The 15,566-nt window shown below is 43.2% G+C and overlaps 1 protein-coding gene across 1 annotated transcript in view; it reads left to right on the forward strand.

Moving 5' to 3' along the window:
- B4GALT1 (beta-1,4-galactosyltransferase 1) overlaps positions 1 to 14,418 on the forward strand; it is a 55,345-nt gene extending 40,927 nt beyond the window's left edge. Inside the window, exons 4-6 of the mRNA XM_080987030.1 lie at positions 851 to 973; positions 7,397 to 7,501; positions 9,389 to 14,418. Coding sequence (XP_080843156.1) covers positions 851 to 973; positions 7,397 to 7,501; positions 9,389 to 9,524 — 364 coding nt within the window. The 3' untranslated portion in view covers positions 9,525 to 14,418. The remainder of the gene's footprint in view (positions 1 to 850; positions 974 to 7,396; positions 7,502 to 9,388) is intronic.
- The last annotated feature ends 1,148 nt before the right edge of the window (positions 14,419 to 15,566 follow it).

A 15,566-nucleotide genomic window follows, 5' to 3' on the forward strand; every position in this document is an offset into this window, starting at 1 on the left:
GATGCTTTTTTTAAAAAACAACAACATTAAAACCATTTGCCTTGTGGGAATCATTTTAGAGGTCCATTTTAGATGTAATGGGGAAGCCTTGCTTCCCATAATATGAATGAGCTGCTCTTTTCCTGCACTCACTTCTCCTCTGGCACTTGTCAGAGAAGAGAGAAATGGGGTAAAGGCAAGATCATCACGGCTTGAACATGTAACAGGAAATTATGGTTTATTGTTGTGGCTGAATTAGGCCTGAAAATGCTTGCAGGTTATGTGTGCAACCTCATTAGGAACAAGTTTTGGAGATATCAAATGGGCTGTTGCTATATCGGTGGGAAGATGATTGCCTGAAAAGTGAAGTCTTGAGGTGCATAATGTGCTAAGTACAAAAGAAAAGAATGCTGATAACTATGCAGTTATTACATTCTGCTGTATTTCTGATAGGGCAGGGAATTAAAACCAGTTGCCTTCATTTAGTGCAATAATCTTCCAACTTATAATAGTCCAACCTGGGGTGAGCGAAGGTTTTAAGTGAATTCTGAGCTTACTACATCCTGATCTTTAGAAACATAGATTATTCTCTTTAAGGCAATCAGGATTTTGTGTGTGTGTTGAAGCACATATTTCTATGGCATTTATTGATGTTACATTTTATAATTGCTTTAATGGAAACCACGCAGAGTGGCTGGGACAACCCAGTCAGATGGGCAGAGTACAAATAATAAAATACTTGTTGTTGTTACTGTTCTTATTAATGCAATTATTAATACGTTAGCTTACAATCGCAACTAGAAGAGCAATCCTAACATCTTGGTGATAGCAAAAACTAATTTTTTTGATGAATTGCCTTTCTCTCTTTCAGCTTGCCTTACAATCAGTATTTTGGAGGAGTGTCTGCTTTGAGCAAGGAGCAATTCCAAAAAATCAATGGCTTTCCCAATAATTATTGGGGCTGGGGTGGTGAAGATGATGACATTTATAACAGGTAAGGCTCCTGTGGTGTAGTGGTTAAGAGCGGTAGTCTCGTAATCTGGGGAACCGGGTTCGCTTCCCTGCTCCTCCACATGCAGCTGCTGGGTGACCTTGGGCCAGTCACACTTCTCTGAAGTCTCTCAGCCCCACTCACCTCACAGAGTGTTTGTTGTGGGGGAGGAAGGGAAAGGAGAATGTTAGCTGCTTTGAGACTCCTTAAAAAGGGAGTGAAAGGCGGGATATCAAATCCAAACTCTTCTTCTTCTTCTGTGTCTCCCAATTAATATAGATTTCTTTCACTGTTTAGAGGAGGAGGAGAGAGGGATTGCTCTTCTGGCAAACTGAAATGTTTGAATAAGCAGGACATTCGTCATAGTATGACATTGAATCCCATTCCTTATGTGCACTTACTATAGGAGGCGCTTCTTAACATCCCATAGTTGACCAAGAAAGTGGCTGCTTACAAGCATGTGCCAGGAAGTGGTGAAAGAAATCCCGCTGGCTATGTAACCTGTCCCCAGCTGCCACACCTGCCTTTCTGGCTGTGACATTGGCAAATAGCTTAACTTGTTTGTATTTCAGCTTGAACTCCAGACATTAGCCTGCAGTGGCTTGTATCCAAAGAGGGCCAGGGAATGGAGCTCCTCCATTGTTTCCCTTTTCTTCCTGGCTTGCTGTCAAACGGAGCTGGCAGAAAGCAGGAGATCCTGGGACAGTCTGCTGCTCTCCACTGCGCTGGGGTCACTGTTCTCCTTGTCTCTTTAGCGCCGCTCACTAAGCTGCAGAGCAAACAAGAGTCTGTCTTCCCACTGTCAAGGTCAAGCCTTTGGCAGCCAAATGTTTCCATTCAGGCTCTTTGAAAGCTTGCTTCCTCTTCACTAGTACTGTAGGGAAGTATGAAGCTAGTCTTTGGAAGTTCCAGGAAGTCTTTACATAGGAATGCCAGGATGTCCATGTCTTCGGAGGAGTAGAAAAAGTGGGGAGTATGGATTGCAGGCACAATAGTATGGGAATTTATTTATTTTTTTAATATAATTTTTTATTACTTTTTTTTAACATATCATTTTCAACAGTAATTAAACATACCGTATTTTTCGCTCTATAAGATGCACCAGACCACAAGACACATCTAGTTTTTGGAGGAGGAAAACAAGAAAAGAAATATTCTGAATCCCAGAAGCCAGAACAGCAAGAGGGATCGCTGCGCAGTGAAAGCAGCAATCCCTCTTGCTGTTCTGGCTTCTGGGATAGCTGCGCAGCCTGCATTTGCTCCATAAGACGCACACACATTTCCCCTTACTTTTTAGGAGGGGAAAAGTGAGTCTCATAGAGCAAAAAATACAGTACTTTTACATCTTATTCAAATTTTTGACTTCCATCAATCCTGTCTGAAAATTTTCTAATCTAATCTCTCGGTATGCATTTCTTATCTTCCCTATTACATTTCAGACTCATAACCAATATCTCTATCTTTTTCTACTTTGTAACACTTTATATATTTCTCCTTACAAAACTTCCTGTAGTCCTACTAGCATAATTTGTTGATTACAGTTGCTCTTCAAATAATTCATCTACTTCTTCTAATCTTCTGTAAATCTCTGGTCCCGCAGGTTTCGAATCCTTCCTGTCATTTTGTCCAATCCTGCATAGTCTATTAATTTCATCTGCCATTCTTCTTTCGTCGGAATTTCTTCTTGTTTCCATTTCTGGGCTAACAATACTCTTGCCGCAACAGTATGGGAATTTAAGATGCCTAAGTCTTAAATCCTTTTTTTAAAAAATGTAGATGGTGTTTTAAGAATACTGTCAAAGGAAATGAATTCACTGTTTCGTTTTCTCAAAATAAAGGTTACTGGGGCTCTGGGAACCCCGGACAGACTTCCTACTCTTTTAATTCTAAGTGTGCTGAGCACAGGATGTTGGAACTGTCAGAAGCCAAAGGAACTCTGAGCATGATCAGAAGTATCCTTGTTGTATATTTTCATTTCATTTAAAGAATGGGCATTCCAGTAATGGCAGAGGGCCGTGATGCTAAACGTTAAGCCAAATGTTAACTCTGTTAAAAGTTAAAAGCAGAGTTACAAGACCATGAGAACCTCCTTTCCCCTTTCCACTGTTGCTCAGAAACCTGCTTTTCAGCCCTCAAGCCCTTTATTGCTAGGCTGAAGACATGTTTTCAGCTACTTCTTATTTCAGTGCTCCTTAAGGTGAGCCGTTCTTGACATGAGAAGGTAAGCAGCTCTTGACAATTATTTATTTAGTTAGTGCCACTTCTACCCCCCTCACGCCCATAGCTGAAAAACACAATGGAAGCACAAAAGTTGGGGAGTTGGGAAAAGTCGTCCAACAAAACTAAAAGTCAAATGAAATGAGTTGTACAGACTAAAAGCCGGGCTGAACTGTAAGAGTTGGAGGGCAGGCATGGAGGCTTGTAGCCAGCCCAGAGCAAAAGCATCCTGACTCTTGCTTTAAGGAAGAGAGCCCCCAATTCCTTTTGGAAACGGTTCCATAGTTGAACTGTTCTTACCACTTCTTAAACTGCAGTGCACAAACTAAACACTGTGCCCCGGACGGTGACTGTGTACACACATCCGAAGCACACTTTGCCTCTCAAAGAATTCTGGGCACTGTGTTTTGTGAAGGGTTGCTGGGAACTGTGACTCTGCGAGGAGTAAACTACAGTACCCAGAATTCTTTGGGGGGGTGAAAGTACAGTGGTACCTTTGGATGCGAACAGGATCTGTTCCGGAGCCCTGTTCACATCCAGAAGCGAACGCAACCCGCGTCTGTGCGGGTTGCGATTCGCCGCTTCTGCACATGCGTGTGACGTCCTTTTGACCGTCTGCGCAAGTGCGAGCGGTGAAACCCAGAAGTAACGTGCTCCGCTACTTCCAGGTCGCCGCAGCGTGCAACCTGAAGATACTTACCCCCCAAGCTACTTCAACCCAAGGTATGACTGTACTTCAAATGTGTTTTAAAGATATAGTGTCTACACAGGCAGTGTCTGACTAATGTGGAATAAACAGGAACTAATACTGCTTATGACTTGGAAACCACAGTTTTGTTAACGTGGCAGGAGCCTTTAGTGTGTGTGCGGCAACATAACTCTATGCCTACCAGAAGGAGATGATAGCCACAACATTTCTGCAACAGATATCAAGGCCCTACTTCCTAGGCACAACAATTCTCAACCTCATACAGAGTAGGAATATAAAGCAGGGCCTGGCTAGGGAGAGGCAGTTTCTGAAATCCATGGGGCCTGGTCTGGGAAGAGCTTTGAGAACATAAAGGACATAACATTATGGAGCAGGGGACAGGCAGAGAACAGTTTGCTGAACAAAAATTGTTGTGGAAGCCTTCCAAGAGTCTTGGCACTTAATCTGAATTTCCTGATGCTGCAGCTGCCAAATACCTCTTGGAGTACTAATTATGACTGGGAAAAGTTACATTAGAATTTGCATTTTTAAGAAGATATGGACTTCTTTCTGGGTCAGCCTTCAGCCCAATACAGTGAGGTAGTGCCATCAGAATTCACAGGGATTGAACCAGCATGTAGACAGAGTAAACACTGATCTATATATCTTCTTTATATATACTTGTGAAAGTGACTTGTAGGTGTATTGCATTAATGAGATAAGTGTACTATAAACTTATAGTGAAATAAGTGATAACATTATTTAACTTTCATTTCATAATAATAATAATAATAATAATAATAATAATATCTTTATTGTCATTGCCCCCTTCGGGGACAACGAAATTACTTGACTGCTCCATAAAAACTCTAATTAATCAATACAATATAATACAGCAAGGGAGATTAGATGACTTTCAAAGTCCGGGCTTCCCATTCAGGGCTGAGATCGCTCTGGAGAAGAAGCTGTTCTTAAGACGGCTCGTTCTTGTCTTCATCGTCCTGTATCTCCGTCCCGACGGCAAGAGCTCGAAGAGACAGTGACCAGGATGCGATGGATCTTTTACTATGTCCAGTGCCTTCCTATGGCACCTTGTGGCATAAATCTGCTCTAAGGTGGAGAGTGGGCAGCCAACCATGCTCTCTGCTGCCTTAACAACCCTGCACAACCCCATCCTGTCCTGGGTAGTACAGCTTCCGTACCACACACATAAGCCATAAGTGAGCACGCTCTCAATGGCACAGTGATAGAAGGCAAGCAGCAGTTTCTGCGGAAGATGGTTTTTCCTTAGTATTCTCAAAAAGTACAGTCTCTGCTGCGCCTTCTTCACAAGCCCCCTTGTGTTGACACTCCAGGACAGATCCTCTTGTAATTCAATGCCCAAAAATCTGAACGTTGTTACCCTCTCCACACAGACCCCATCAATCAAAAGTGGCTGGACGTTGCTCTTCTGTCTCCTGAAGTCCACCACAAGCTCCTTTGTCTTCCTTGTATTTATGAGCAAGTTGTTAGCTCTGCACCACTCTGTCAGCCGCTCCACCTCATCTCTATAATCCGTTTCACCCTCCCTTTCAGGGATGAGCCCAATCACGGTTGTGTCATCTGCAAATTTGACAACCCTATTACTAGGGTGAGTAGCGACACAATCGTACGTGTAGAGAATATAAAGGAGCGGACTGAGTACGCATCCCTGTGGTGTTCCTGTGTTAGTCTTGAGCATATTAGAGGTATAAGGGCCCAACCGAACCCTCTGGGGGCGGTCTGACAAAAAGTCCAATATCCACCCACAAAGTGATAACGGAAGCCCCAGATCTTCCAGTTTAGACATCAGATGTTGTGGTAGAATGGTATTAAATGCCGAGCTGAAATCTAAAAAAAGCAGTCTGGCATAACCCCCCCGCTGCTCCAAATGTGCAAGGACGGCATGGAGGGCAATCGCCACAGCGTCCTCTGTCGATCTTTTTGTTTTATAAGCAAATTGGAATGTGTCCAGTCCCTCTGGTAGGCAGGCAATGACATAATTTCGTACCAGCTTTTCAAAGCACTTCATGATTATAGGTGTGAGTGCTACTGGACGAAAATCATTCAGATCTTCCGGGTTCGATTTTTTTGCTATTGGAACGATAATAGAGGACTTTAGGCAGGATGGAACAATAGCCTGGGCTAGGGATCGATTTAAAATCCCAGTGAAAACTCCTGCTAGTTGATCTGCACAGTCTCTCAATACCCTTCCAGCTACCCCATCTGGCCCTGTGGCCTTCCTTGGGTTGATTCCCTTCAACACCTTCCTCATCTCTTCTTTTTCCACAGAGACTACTGCATTCCTTTGTACTGATGATGGTAATGGTGGTGGTGATGGCAAAGCCTTCACAGGGAGTGGTGGTGGTGTTGGTAAAGCCTCAGCAGGTGTTGCTGCAGATGTTACTTCAAAACGGGCAAAAAAGGCATTCAAATCCTCTGCGAGGGATGCCCCTCCCTCGTCTGCCAGGGAGTCCTTGGATTTATACCCTGTTAATTCTTGTACACCTTGCCACCCCTGCCTGGTGTTGTTACTTTGTAGATGATTCTCCAGCCGCTGTCTATACGCCTCCTTTGCTACACGGATACCTCTCTTTAGATCGGCTCTAGCTAAGCTGTACAGCGACTTATTTCCACTTCTGAAAGCAGTATTTCTTGCCTTTAGCAACCCCTGGACCTCCCTTGTCATCCAGGGCTTCCTGTTTGGGTAGATCTTTATCCGGCGCCTCCGTGTTACATTGTCAGTGCAGAACCTAATATAGTCCAACACTTGCTCAATATGAGTCTCTACATCCTGTTGAGCGAATACCTCCCAATCGGTGTCATGAAAACAGTCTTGTAGTTGTTGGGATGCTTCAGCTGGCCATATTGTAATATCCCTCTTTATAGCTGGAATCCGTTTCCTCAGTGGAATATATTCAGGAGTCAGGAGCAGGGACACATGATCAGATTGGCCTAGATGTGCCAATGGTTCGGCCTTATAGGCCTGTTTGACATTTGTATACAGCCTGTCCAGAGTCTTTTCTCCCCTGGTTGCACACTTTATGTGTTGATAGAATTTAGGTAGGACCACTTTCAAATCTGCCTGGTTGAAATCCCCGCATACAAGAAATGCAGCCTCGGGGTACTTGCCTTGTTGCCTGCTAATGGCATCATGCAGAAGACCCATTGCCTCATTGATGTTCGCATCAGGTGCAATGTATACTATAGTTATCAGTACTGCTGTAAATTCTCGGGGGATATATATAGGTCTGCATTTCATAAACTACTTTCAGCTGGACTGCTATGTTTTGTTCCATGGGCATCTTTAAAGAAGGGATGAGGAAACTGTGGCCTTCCACATGATTTGGACTTTATAGTACTCTTGACCATTAGCCATACTGGCTATACCAGGGGTGTTCAACAATACCTGGAGGACCACAGGCTTCCCATCCCATCCCTGGTTTAAAGCATAGCTATGCTTTTCTATAACAACAGCCTCTGTATTTGTGTGCCTTTTGCAGGATTGTTTTCAAAGGTATGAGAATCTCCCGCCCTGATGCTGCAATTGGGAAATGTCGGATGATTCGCCATTCGAGAGACAACAAAAATGAGCCCAACCCACAGAGGTAGGTCCTTCTTCATTGTGTTCTGTACAAACATCTTCAAATGGTGGTACTGGGTGGCAGCCGGTGGTCTGTCTCATGCTGCTAGCAGGCTTTATGATCTAGCAAGGCTTCCTTCAGTGGGAGGTGATTTCCTCCAATTTCCCTCCTTGCAAGCTCCCATACTGTTCAGGAAGTTCCTTCAAACTTGGAGACCTTGGAGGCTCACAGGGGGCAGGAATTCACAATCAATCAATCAATCAATCAATAAATAAATAAATATTATATATATATATATATATATATATATATATATATATATAATAAATATATATATATATATATATATATATATATATATATATATATATAATAAATAAATAAATAAATAAATATAAAAAAAAAAATAAAAATAAAAATTGCCTACCTTGCTTTCTGAAAATGGTAGCTGTGACTGGGTGAAAGGAGCTTTCCGTCAGCATGAAGGACACCATTGGATACAACACGTCCACATTTTGCTGGCTCTCCTTTTCTTTAATTTAAATATCTAACAGTGAAGAGACTTGTATGGCCTGCTCATATTTAAAATTGGTTGCTGGGGGGAGCAAGGTGGGGGGCTGCCTTTTTACAACGGAAAGGGTGTACAGGTGAGGGGTACATAACCCTGCCATTCTCCATCTCCCTCTCCCTCTGCTCAGCAGTTCAAATATTTTCCTCTCTAGCCCAGCTCCACCTCAGCATCAGAGCTGAGCTTGGAAGAGAAAGATGCTTGAAGTGATAGTTCACAAGGAAGTACCGTATTTTTCGCTCTATAGGGAGCACCGGACCATAGGACGCACCTAGATTTGGGGGGGGGATAAAGAAAAAAAATTATTTCCCCCTCCCCCCAGCCCCAAAGAGTAAAGAAGCCAAGACAGCGAGCGGGATCCATCCTGCTGGCTGTCTTGGCTTCATCTTTAGCCGCACTCAACCTCTCCAGCCGGGAGAGGCTGTGTGCGGCTTTGGCAGAAGCCAAGACAGCGAGCGGGATGGATCCCGCTCGCTGTCTTGGCTTCGTTTTTAGCCGCGGGGCTGGGGCAGGGGAAGCCCGAGCTTCCCCGACCCCAGCCCCCAGAACGGGTCCAGGAGCGGCGGCTCCTGGAGCTTGCCGGGCTGCGGGTGGGGGAAACCTGAGCTTCCCCCGACCCCAGAACGGGTATGGGAGCGGCGGCGAGATTGTGTGCAACCTCGCCTTCGCTCCCGGAGCTTGCTGCTATCCGCAAGCCTTCTGAGCCCGGTGGGAACTCCCACCGTGCTCCGAAGGCTTGCGGATAGCTGCCTGAAGCCTGGAGAGCGAGAGGGGTCGGTGTGCACCGACCACTCTCCAGGCTTCAGCGAAAGCCTTCATTCGCTCCATAGGACGCACACACATTTCCCCTTCATTTTTGGAGGGGGGAAAGTGCGTCCTATAGAGCAAAAAATATGCTAATTTGGGGTGAGGGTTCTGTTGTCCACCTGCACAAATTTTTTATGTAAGAAAGCGAAACTACTCCTCCTCTTTTAGATGTGAATGAAGCAGGCACACGCGTGGAAAAGTCTGCTCCCTACCATCGTGTTTACTCTGGCTTCTCGGCTCTAAGCCAAATGGAAAAGCGAGAGATTGTTTTATGCCTTTTTTCAGCCCAGAGTCCTAACTCTTCCTTGTCAAACTTGAAAGCTTGCACTGCATCTTGAAACTATTAGCTGGTTCAATAGCTGGTCTCCTAGATTTCTGTGTGATATCAGCACAAATGTTTATGTTAGGTTTGAGCATTTGGGACATAAAATATTTTGCTCTCTTTGTATTAGCCCGAATACCCTTTCAAGGAGGCAAAAGAAGGCTCTATTTGCAAATCAAGATTTCCCAACAGTGAATCTCTCTTGTTCTTGCAGGTTCAACAAAATTGCTCACACAAAGGAGACGATGAACTCTGATGGCTTAAACACTCTGAAATACACAGTAGAAAGAACTGAGAAATTCCCATTGTATACAAAAATCACAGTGGATATAGGATCACCAAAGAGCTAGCATGGCAGAGGTACAACAGAAGACTTGGAGAACCCTAAACAGGGGCTGCTCATCCTATCAGAATTTTATCCCTGCTGTTTTATTACAATCAACATGAAAAAAAGGATGCCTTATTTTGCCATTCTGAGGCCTTTCAGTTGGATGGACAATTAAGAATTTTAATCTCAAAACTCTTGCTATGTGTGTCTCTCTTTTAAAGTTTAGAACTGTTTGTAGGAGTTCGTAAATATGTCAATTTTTCAGGGAATAGTAGTAACATATGGGCAAAATCCACTGGGAAGTTTTTCTGTGCTAGCCCCATAAGAAGGTCTGAAAGCTGCCTGAAGGCACCATCCATCCATTCATGTGGCTCCTCTGTGCCTCAGTGGGGCTTGCGCAAGAGAGTTGCATCGTGGACGGTGCCCATTGCTTACTGCAATGTTCTCCACTATAAATAGCAGTAGCACAAACTTGGGAAATACTTCTGCTTTAAAATGGATGGTGTATTATGCAATTATGGGCCATTTCCCCCCATTCAATTTTAAAATTGGGCAATGTTTATGAAAATTCAGTGCTGTGGTTACCGTATGAAGGACTGGAAAATGCTGCTAAAATTGTTTTTGAGTTTACCTCTTTTGATACAGATCCCCATTCTTGCAGACAGGATTGTTCTTGTCTTCTTAGCTATTGAAACACCTAAAAAGAGGGAAGAGAATTAGGATTATCAAAAAAAGGGGGGGGGCTTCGATTCTGTTCTGCTGGCAGAGGGAATTTTAATATCTTGGGTCTCTTTTTCCTGAAAAGTGTCTTTGCGTGACAAAAATATTTAGGCTCTGACTCTGAGAGCAAAGTTCTCAACCCAGTTATCTGTTTGACGTGGGTTTCTGTCCACCACAGGGAAAAAGCACAGGGAACTGGACTGCACAGTATTTGTTTCAATCCGAATGGATCTTTCTAGCCTCGTTGAAGTTGATCTTGAAGTCCTCCTTCTGTCTTGGGGCAAACTGAATGGTTAGAGAGATCCCAATACGCATGCTATAGTCCGGAGATCATGCAGTGCTTTCTCCCTGCAGTGAGGGAAAGAGGTAGAGGGGCAGAATGCAAGCCTGAGACTCGGGGCCAAACATATGAGTTGTGGCCCATGGACACACAAAAAGCATTCCACGCGCATTTTGCCCTGTTAAAAATTCACTTGCTTACCTGAGTCAGTCCATCTGTGTGTAGTGTTAGCATTTCTCTTGTGAGCACACTCAGCCTCTTGATCACTGGGGAACTACTGCCACACTTGAATGAATGGGCCAGGTATTGCTCAAGGTAAGTGCTTCTCAAAGCCTGAGGAGCACTGCCTTGTGTATTGGAAGGTCAGGCAACATTCACTGTGCTTCCCAGTTTGCGATATGGGCTTGCCTCTAGAAGCACGCAAAGTAGCAGTGTGTGCAGCGCAGCCAAAGATTTCGCAAGCCAACGAAGCCCATTTCCATTTGCAAGGCAGCGGCACCTATGCAAATCGGCAGGATTTCCGGGGAGGCGCAGCAATAGATAGACTAAGGACCTGGGGTTCACTAAATAAACAGAAACTCTCTATGAAAGCACCTTATTAAGCAGTGAGTAGGAATTTGCCACTCTTCGGGGGGGGGGGGTTGGCTGCCTCTGTAGTCTGTAGCAGTGGATGAACCATTGACTTGTGATGTAACTGCCTTGCTTGAGGTCAGTGGGCCTACAAAGTATCATTGTCAATGATGCCTGTAAGTCCTTGACATTGGGGGGTTTGGAATGACTTCCATAAGTACCATTTCTTGATTGCCTTATGCGTGTATGCTGAATTTCATATTCCTTTTTTACTGTTACAATGCAATCTGTTTCTCACTGAGGAATGGCAAAAGGTCTGTAATTCTGGGTTCATAAGGTAGTCTCCTTTTTTTAAAAAAAAAAAAAATATTTTGTCAGATACGTTTACTATTCCAAGGACTAAATACTGTATAAATGTCAAACAAAACAATTATTTTTTTTCTTGCAGTGTTGTGTGTTAAAACGTGAAATTCGCTGTTTTTATTTTTGCAACATGTTATTGAAAAGTTTGCAGGGGGTTGTATATAAAACCTAATAGCATGTTAACACCATCAATACAAGCTGCAGGCAAAGTCACATTTAAACCAGACTAAAAAGGGGGTTTGTGCACTTTGATTTGTATAAACCATCCTTGTGATGTTGGTGTGCTCCTTAAAAAGGTGGCCTTTTTAGTATATTGCTTGAGGAGATAAAGACATCTCCTAAAATATTTTTGTGAATTCTCAAAATATCCGTCTGGATGCCATTGAAACTCAGGTCCTGTTTGGACGTTGTGTTTACTCCCTGCCCTCTGTACTGTCTGCGTGGAGAGGTGCCATGATTGCAGTGCTGTTAGGTTACAAAATTTAGAATCATAGGCTCATAGAGTTGGGAGGGAACTAAATACTTCTTCCAGAATGTCAGAATCTGTGTTTATAGCATCAGGCGTGCTCAAAACCATTCACAGGACCTTCTTAGGACTCCATAAATGAATGAGGATGGGCTTTAACTTTAGCTTTCTGCTGCACAGCCTCCTATTTCTCTGGAGGCACACAAGTCAATTCACTTCATTTTATGCCTTGTATATAGGAGCATAAATGAGGCAGAGACAGAGAAGTGACTATCTAAACCAGGCAACCTTGCCTTTACTCAAGAGCAGGATCCCCCTGATCATTCGAGAGAATATTTTTTAAAGATTAAATATCTCTGTGGGGATCTCATGCATAGTCATTAATTTCTCTTCACAGTGAGAAGAGTTGAGGAAAGGAGGGTACAACCCTGTTCTGTGGAGAATGTTGTTCAAACAGGTCCTGAGTTTCCTAACTTGAAGAGGTTTTGACTTATTCTAATTGGATAATTAAGGGGGAGGGAGGAATACAAAGAATTGAGCCCTTTTTTATTTAGCTGGTAATGTGTGTGTGTGTCTTTCATTCATGCATGTTGGGTTTAACTTCTTTATTTATTTCAACATACTGAGCCAAATGCTTAGCCTTTTACTATTGGGTGTGTGGGAAGAGGGCAAAACAACTGTATATCTGTAATTGGAAGTGTATGTCTTCCTCTCATTTTAAATATGCTCATTTGTGTTTGGAGATGACTGCGAACACTCTGGAATGTGCCGTAATTGAGAAGTAACCTGGGATTTTTTTTTTAAGTCAGTCAAATGCTAGGTGCATTTTGAACCAATGTTCAGGTATTTCTTATAGTGGGTATACATCTTGCTATAGTAATTGACTTGGGTTGTTCTACAGCCCTTTCACCTAAGTATTTGGGGAGGAATCCATACTTTGCTGTATATTTGCATGGAGCATTTCCCTGAACCCTGATAGCATGCAGCCCCAGAAGAAATGAGTGGGCTGGGGTCAGTTAGGGAAGCAAGAGTATTAAAATGCACACACTAGCACCACAGTCTAGCTCAGACATACTTTTTCCTTGCAGTGGTGGATCAGTGCACCCATATATACCCAAGACATTTGCATCCGCACCATACATTCAAAGCACCGTTATACTACTTGAACAGACGGGGAGAACCCCAAGAACTGTATCACAGAGAATTGTAGAGTTGGAAGGGACTCTGAGGATAATCTTGTCCAACCCCCTGCGATGCAAGACTGCAGCTCTCCCGTACGGGGATCGAACCTGCAATCTTGGCGTCATCAGAACCACGCTGAACTATCCAGGCTGACTGTAGTTCAAGGGTTTGGGGAAACTAGCCCTGTGAGGCCAGCACCCTTCACAAAACTACAGTTCGCAGTCCATGTCTATTAAAGAGGTATGATATTATTTTAAATGTATGGTGTGAATGTGGTATCGTATATGAGGAAGAAATACCAGTAATTCACTTTCCAAGTAATATGTGAACAAGCTTTGGAACCCAGCTGTATGCTTCAGTATGGTGGGTTTTTAAAAAGTTATGGAGATTAGTGCCTCCCTATTATTTTTATGTATCCAGTAGTTAAGGAAACTAAATAAAACCAACCAACCCGTGCCTGTTGTTGAAATAACCAGTCTTTTAGCTCTGCGAGAGCTACTGGGATGCCCACCCTCCAGAAATAAAATTGCTCTTTCTGGAAATTTCTAGTCTTTCTTCCTCAGAAAGCAGGTATGTAGGTTACATATTGCAAGCTGAAGACACAATAGTTTTTAAGAGACTTAAATATTAAGCACATAAGAAGGATCGTGCTAGATCAGGCCGGTGGTTCATCTAGTGCAGTATCCTGTTCTCACAGGATACGTGTGGGGGGAAACTAAAGCATGTTGTTTGCGAAACACTTCGCTTCCCACAGCGTATGCACATATTCTTTTTGTCCCACTGCTCAGGTCAGTTTTTTTGGGGTTTGGGGAGTGATAAGAGGCACACCCCCCCAAAAAAAATTTTAAACCATGGTAAAATTGGGCAGAGCATGCACACACCTCTTTCACACTGCCTTTAACTCTCAGAATAAATTGCCATCTCTCTATGGCTTCACTGGACTTTGGAAAGCATTTAAAAACTCTTGTCCAAATCTGGTCCAGGATGTCGTTAGGGGGAGTGGGCACATTCGTACTATGCAAGCAACTTTTAAGTTGCACATCATAAATAGCTTTGCTGTGTGTTTTTGTCTCTTTGTGTGAAGATCGGGGGGGGGGTGTCATAGAAACCACATTGAATTACCTGAGAATACGTTTTAGCGCTCTCAGCTTCAAAGGTTTTGACGAAAGTGCCTTTAAAATATGTTCATAGCAAGGGAGGGCGTGGCAGGGGGAGGAATTGCTCCACAGAGCAGCATTTGATAAATTCGCATTGCTGTGGCTTGGTGACTTATATTTTTGCAAGAAACTACATTAAAGACATTGTAAACAATAAAAGTTGGTGTTTTTAATTTGACGGAATGTTTCTGCTCTTATATTTTCAATCCTTCCATGGTGCTTCTCCCTTGGCTCCCAATCCACATATGTTAAAACATTAACTTGTTTTTAAAATTATGGCGCTTCAGAGAACATGGGGCCATGGTCAGGCACTGTTATTCAGAAGTGAATCTCAGTTGGGAAACCAATGCTTGCCATTCCAGGATTAGCAGTTCCCATTTAAATTAAGCCCTCTACTGAAATTAAGGGAAACTATTGTAATATTTTTTTATTATTAGTTTTCAACTGCAATCCAATAATAGCCTCATTATAACAACATCAGTTTATTATACAATTATTAATACCAATAGTTCAAATACTGAATTACATAATTAGATAAAGTGACCCCCGTGTGCTAGATTTAATGAATTAAGGAAAACTCTTGTTGCCGTTGCAGTATGACTCTTTCTGTCACCACCTGCAAAAGTCCGTGGTCATGTGTTGAGGGGTCCATGTTGCAGCTCCTTTCCCTCCCCGGCGTTGGAGCACCATTTTGGATTTTTTTTAGAGGTAAGAGAAGATTTAACATGTTCAAAGGCCAACTCTTTAATTTTTTGAGATGAAAATGGCCAAAAATTAGTGTGCAGTGAAACCATTGCTTGTTGATTCTTTCTGTCTGGTAAAAGGTAAAAAGTAAAGGACTCCTGTAAGTCCAGTCAAAGGTGACTATGGAGTATTGGTAAAACCTATTGGTGTTTCTCAACTTTCCGACTAGTTGCAGGACATTAGCCAGACCTAGCAGAGTACACGCATAATCCACGGAAGCAACTGGTGACTTGGCTGCAGACAGGATAGACGAAGCAGGAACCAGGAACTTGTAGTTAGGTGTTTATTATATACAGTGGACTATTTACAGGAACAGAACACGGATCTTATGCTAGCTCCCTCTGACACAACTCCTACACTGACACAGAACTCCTGAACCTCTGAACACTAAACTCATTCCAGTTAGTAGGCCATTAATTATCACTCCCTTGAGAGAGCTTGACCAATCAGGGAGCGGTCTCCATGTCTCTGTTATCTCCAGGCAGACTTACTTCTTCAGATTGCCTTCTGGCTGTCTGCCAAACCTTAATTGACTCTCTGTGAGTAGCTGCACGTACACAGTTTCCCAACATGGAGTTGTGG

The sequence above is a fragment of the Podarcis pityusensis genome (assembly GCF_964106645.2).
Source record: "Podarcis pityusensis genome assembly, chromosome: 17".
Lineage (NCBI taxonomy): Eukaryota > Metazoa > Chordata > Lepidosauria > Squamata > Lacertidae > Podarcis > Podarcis pityusensis.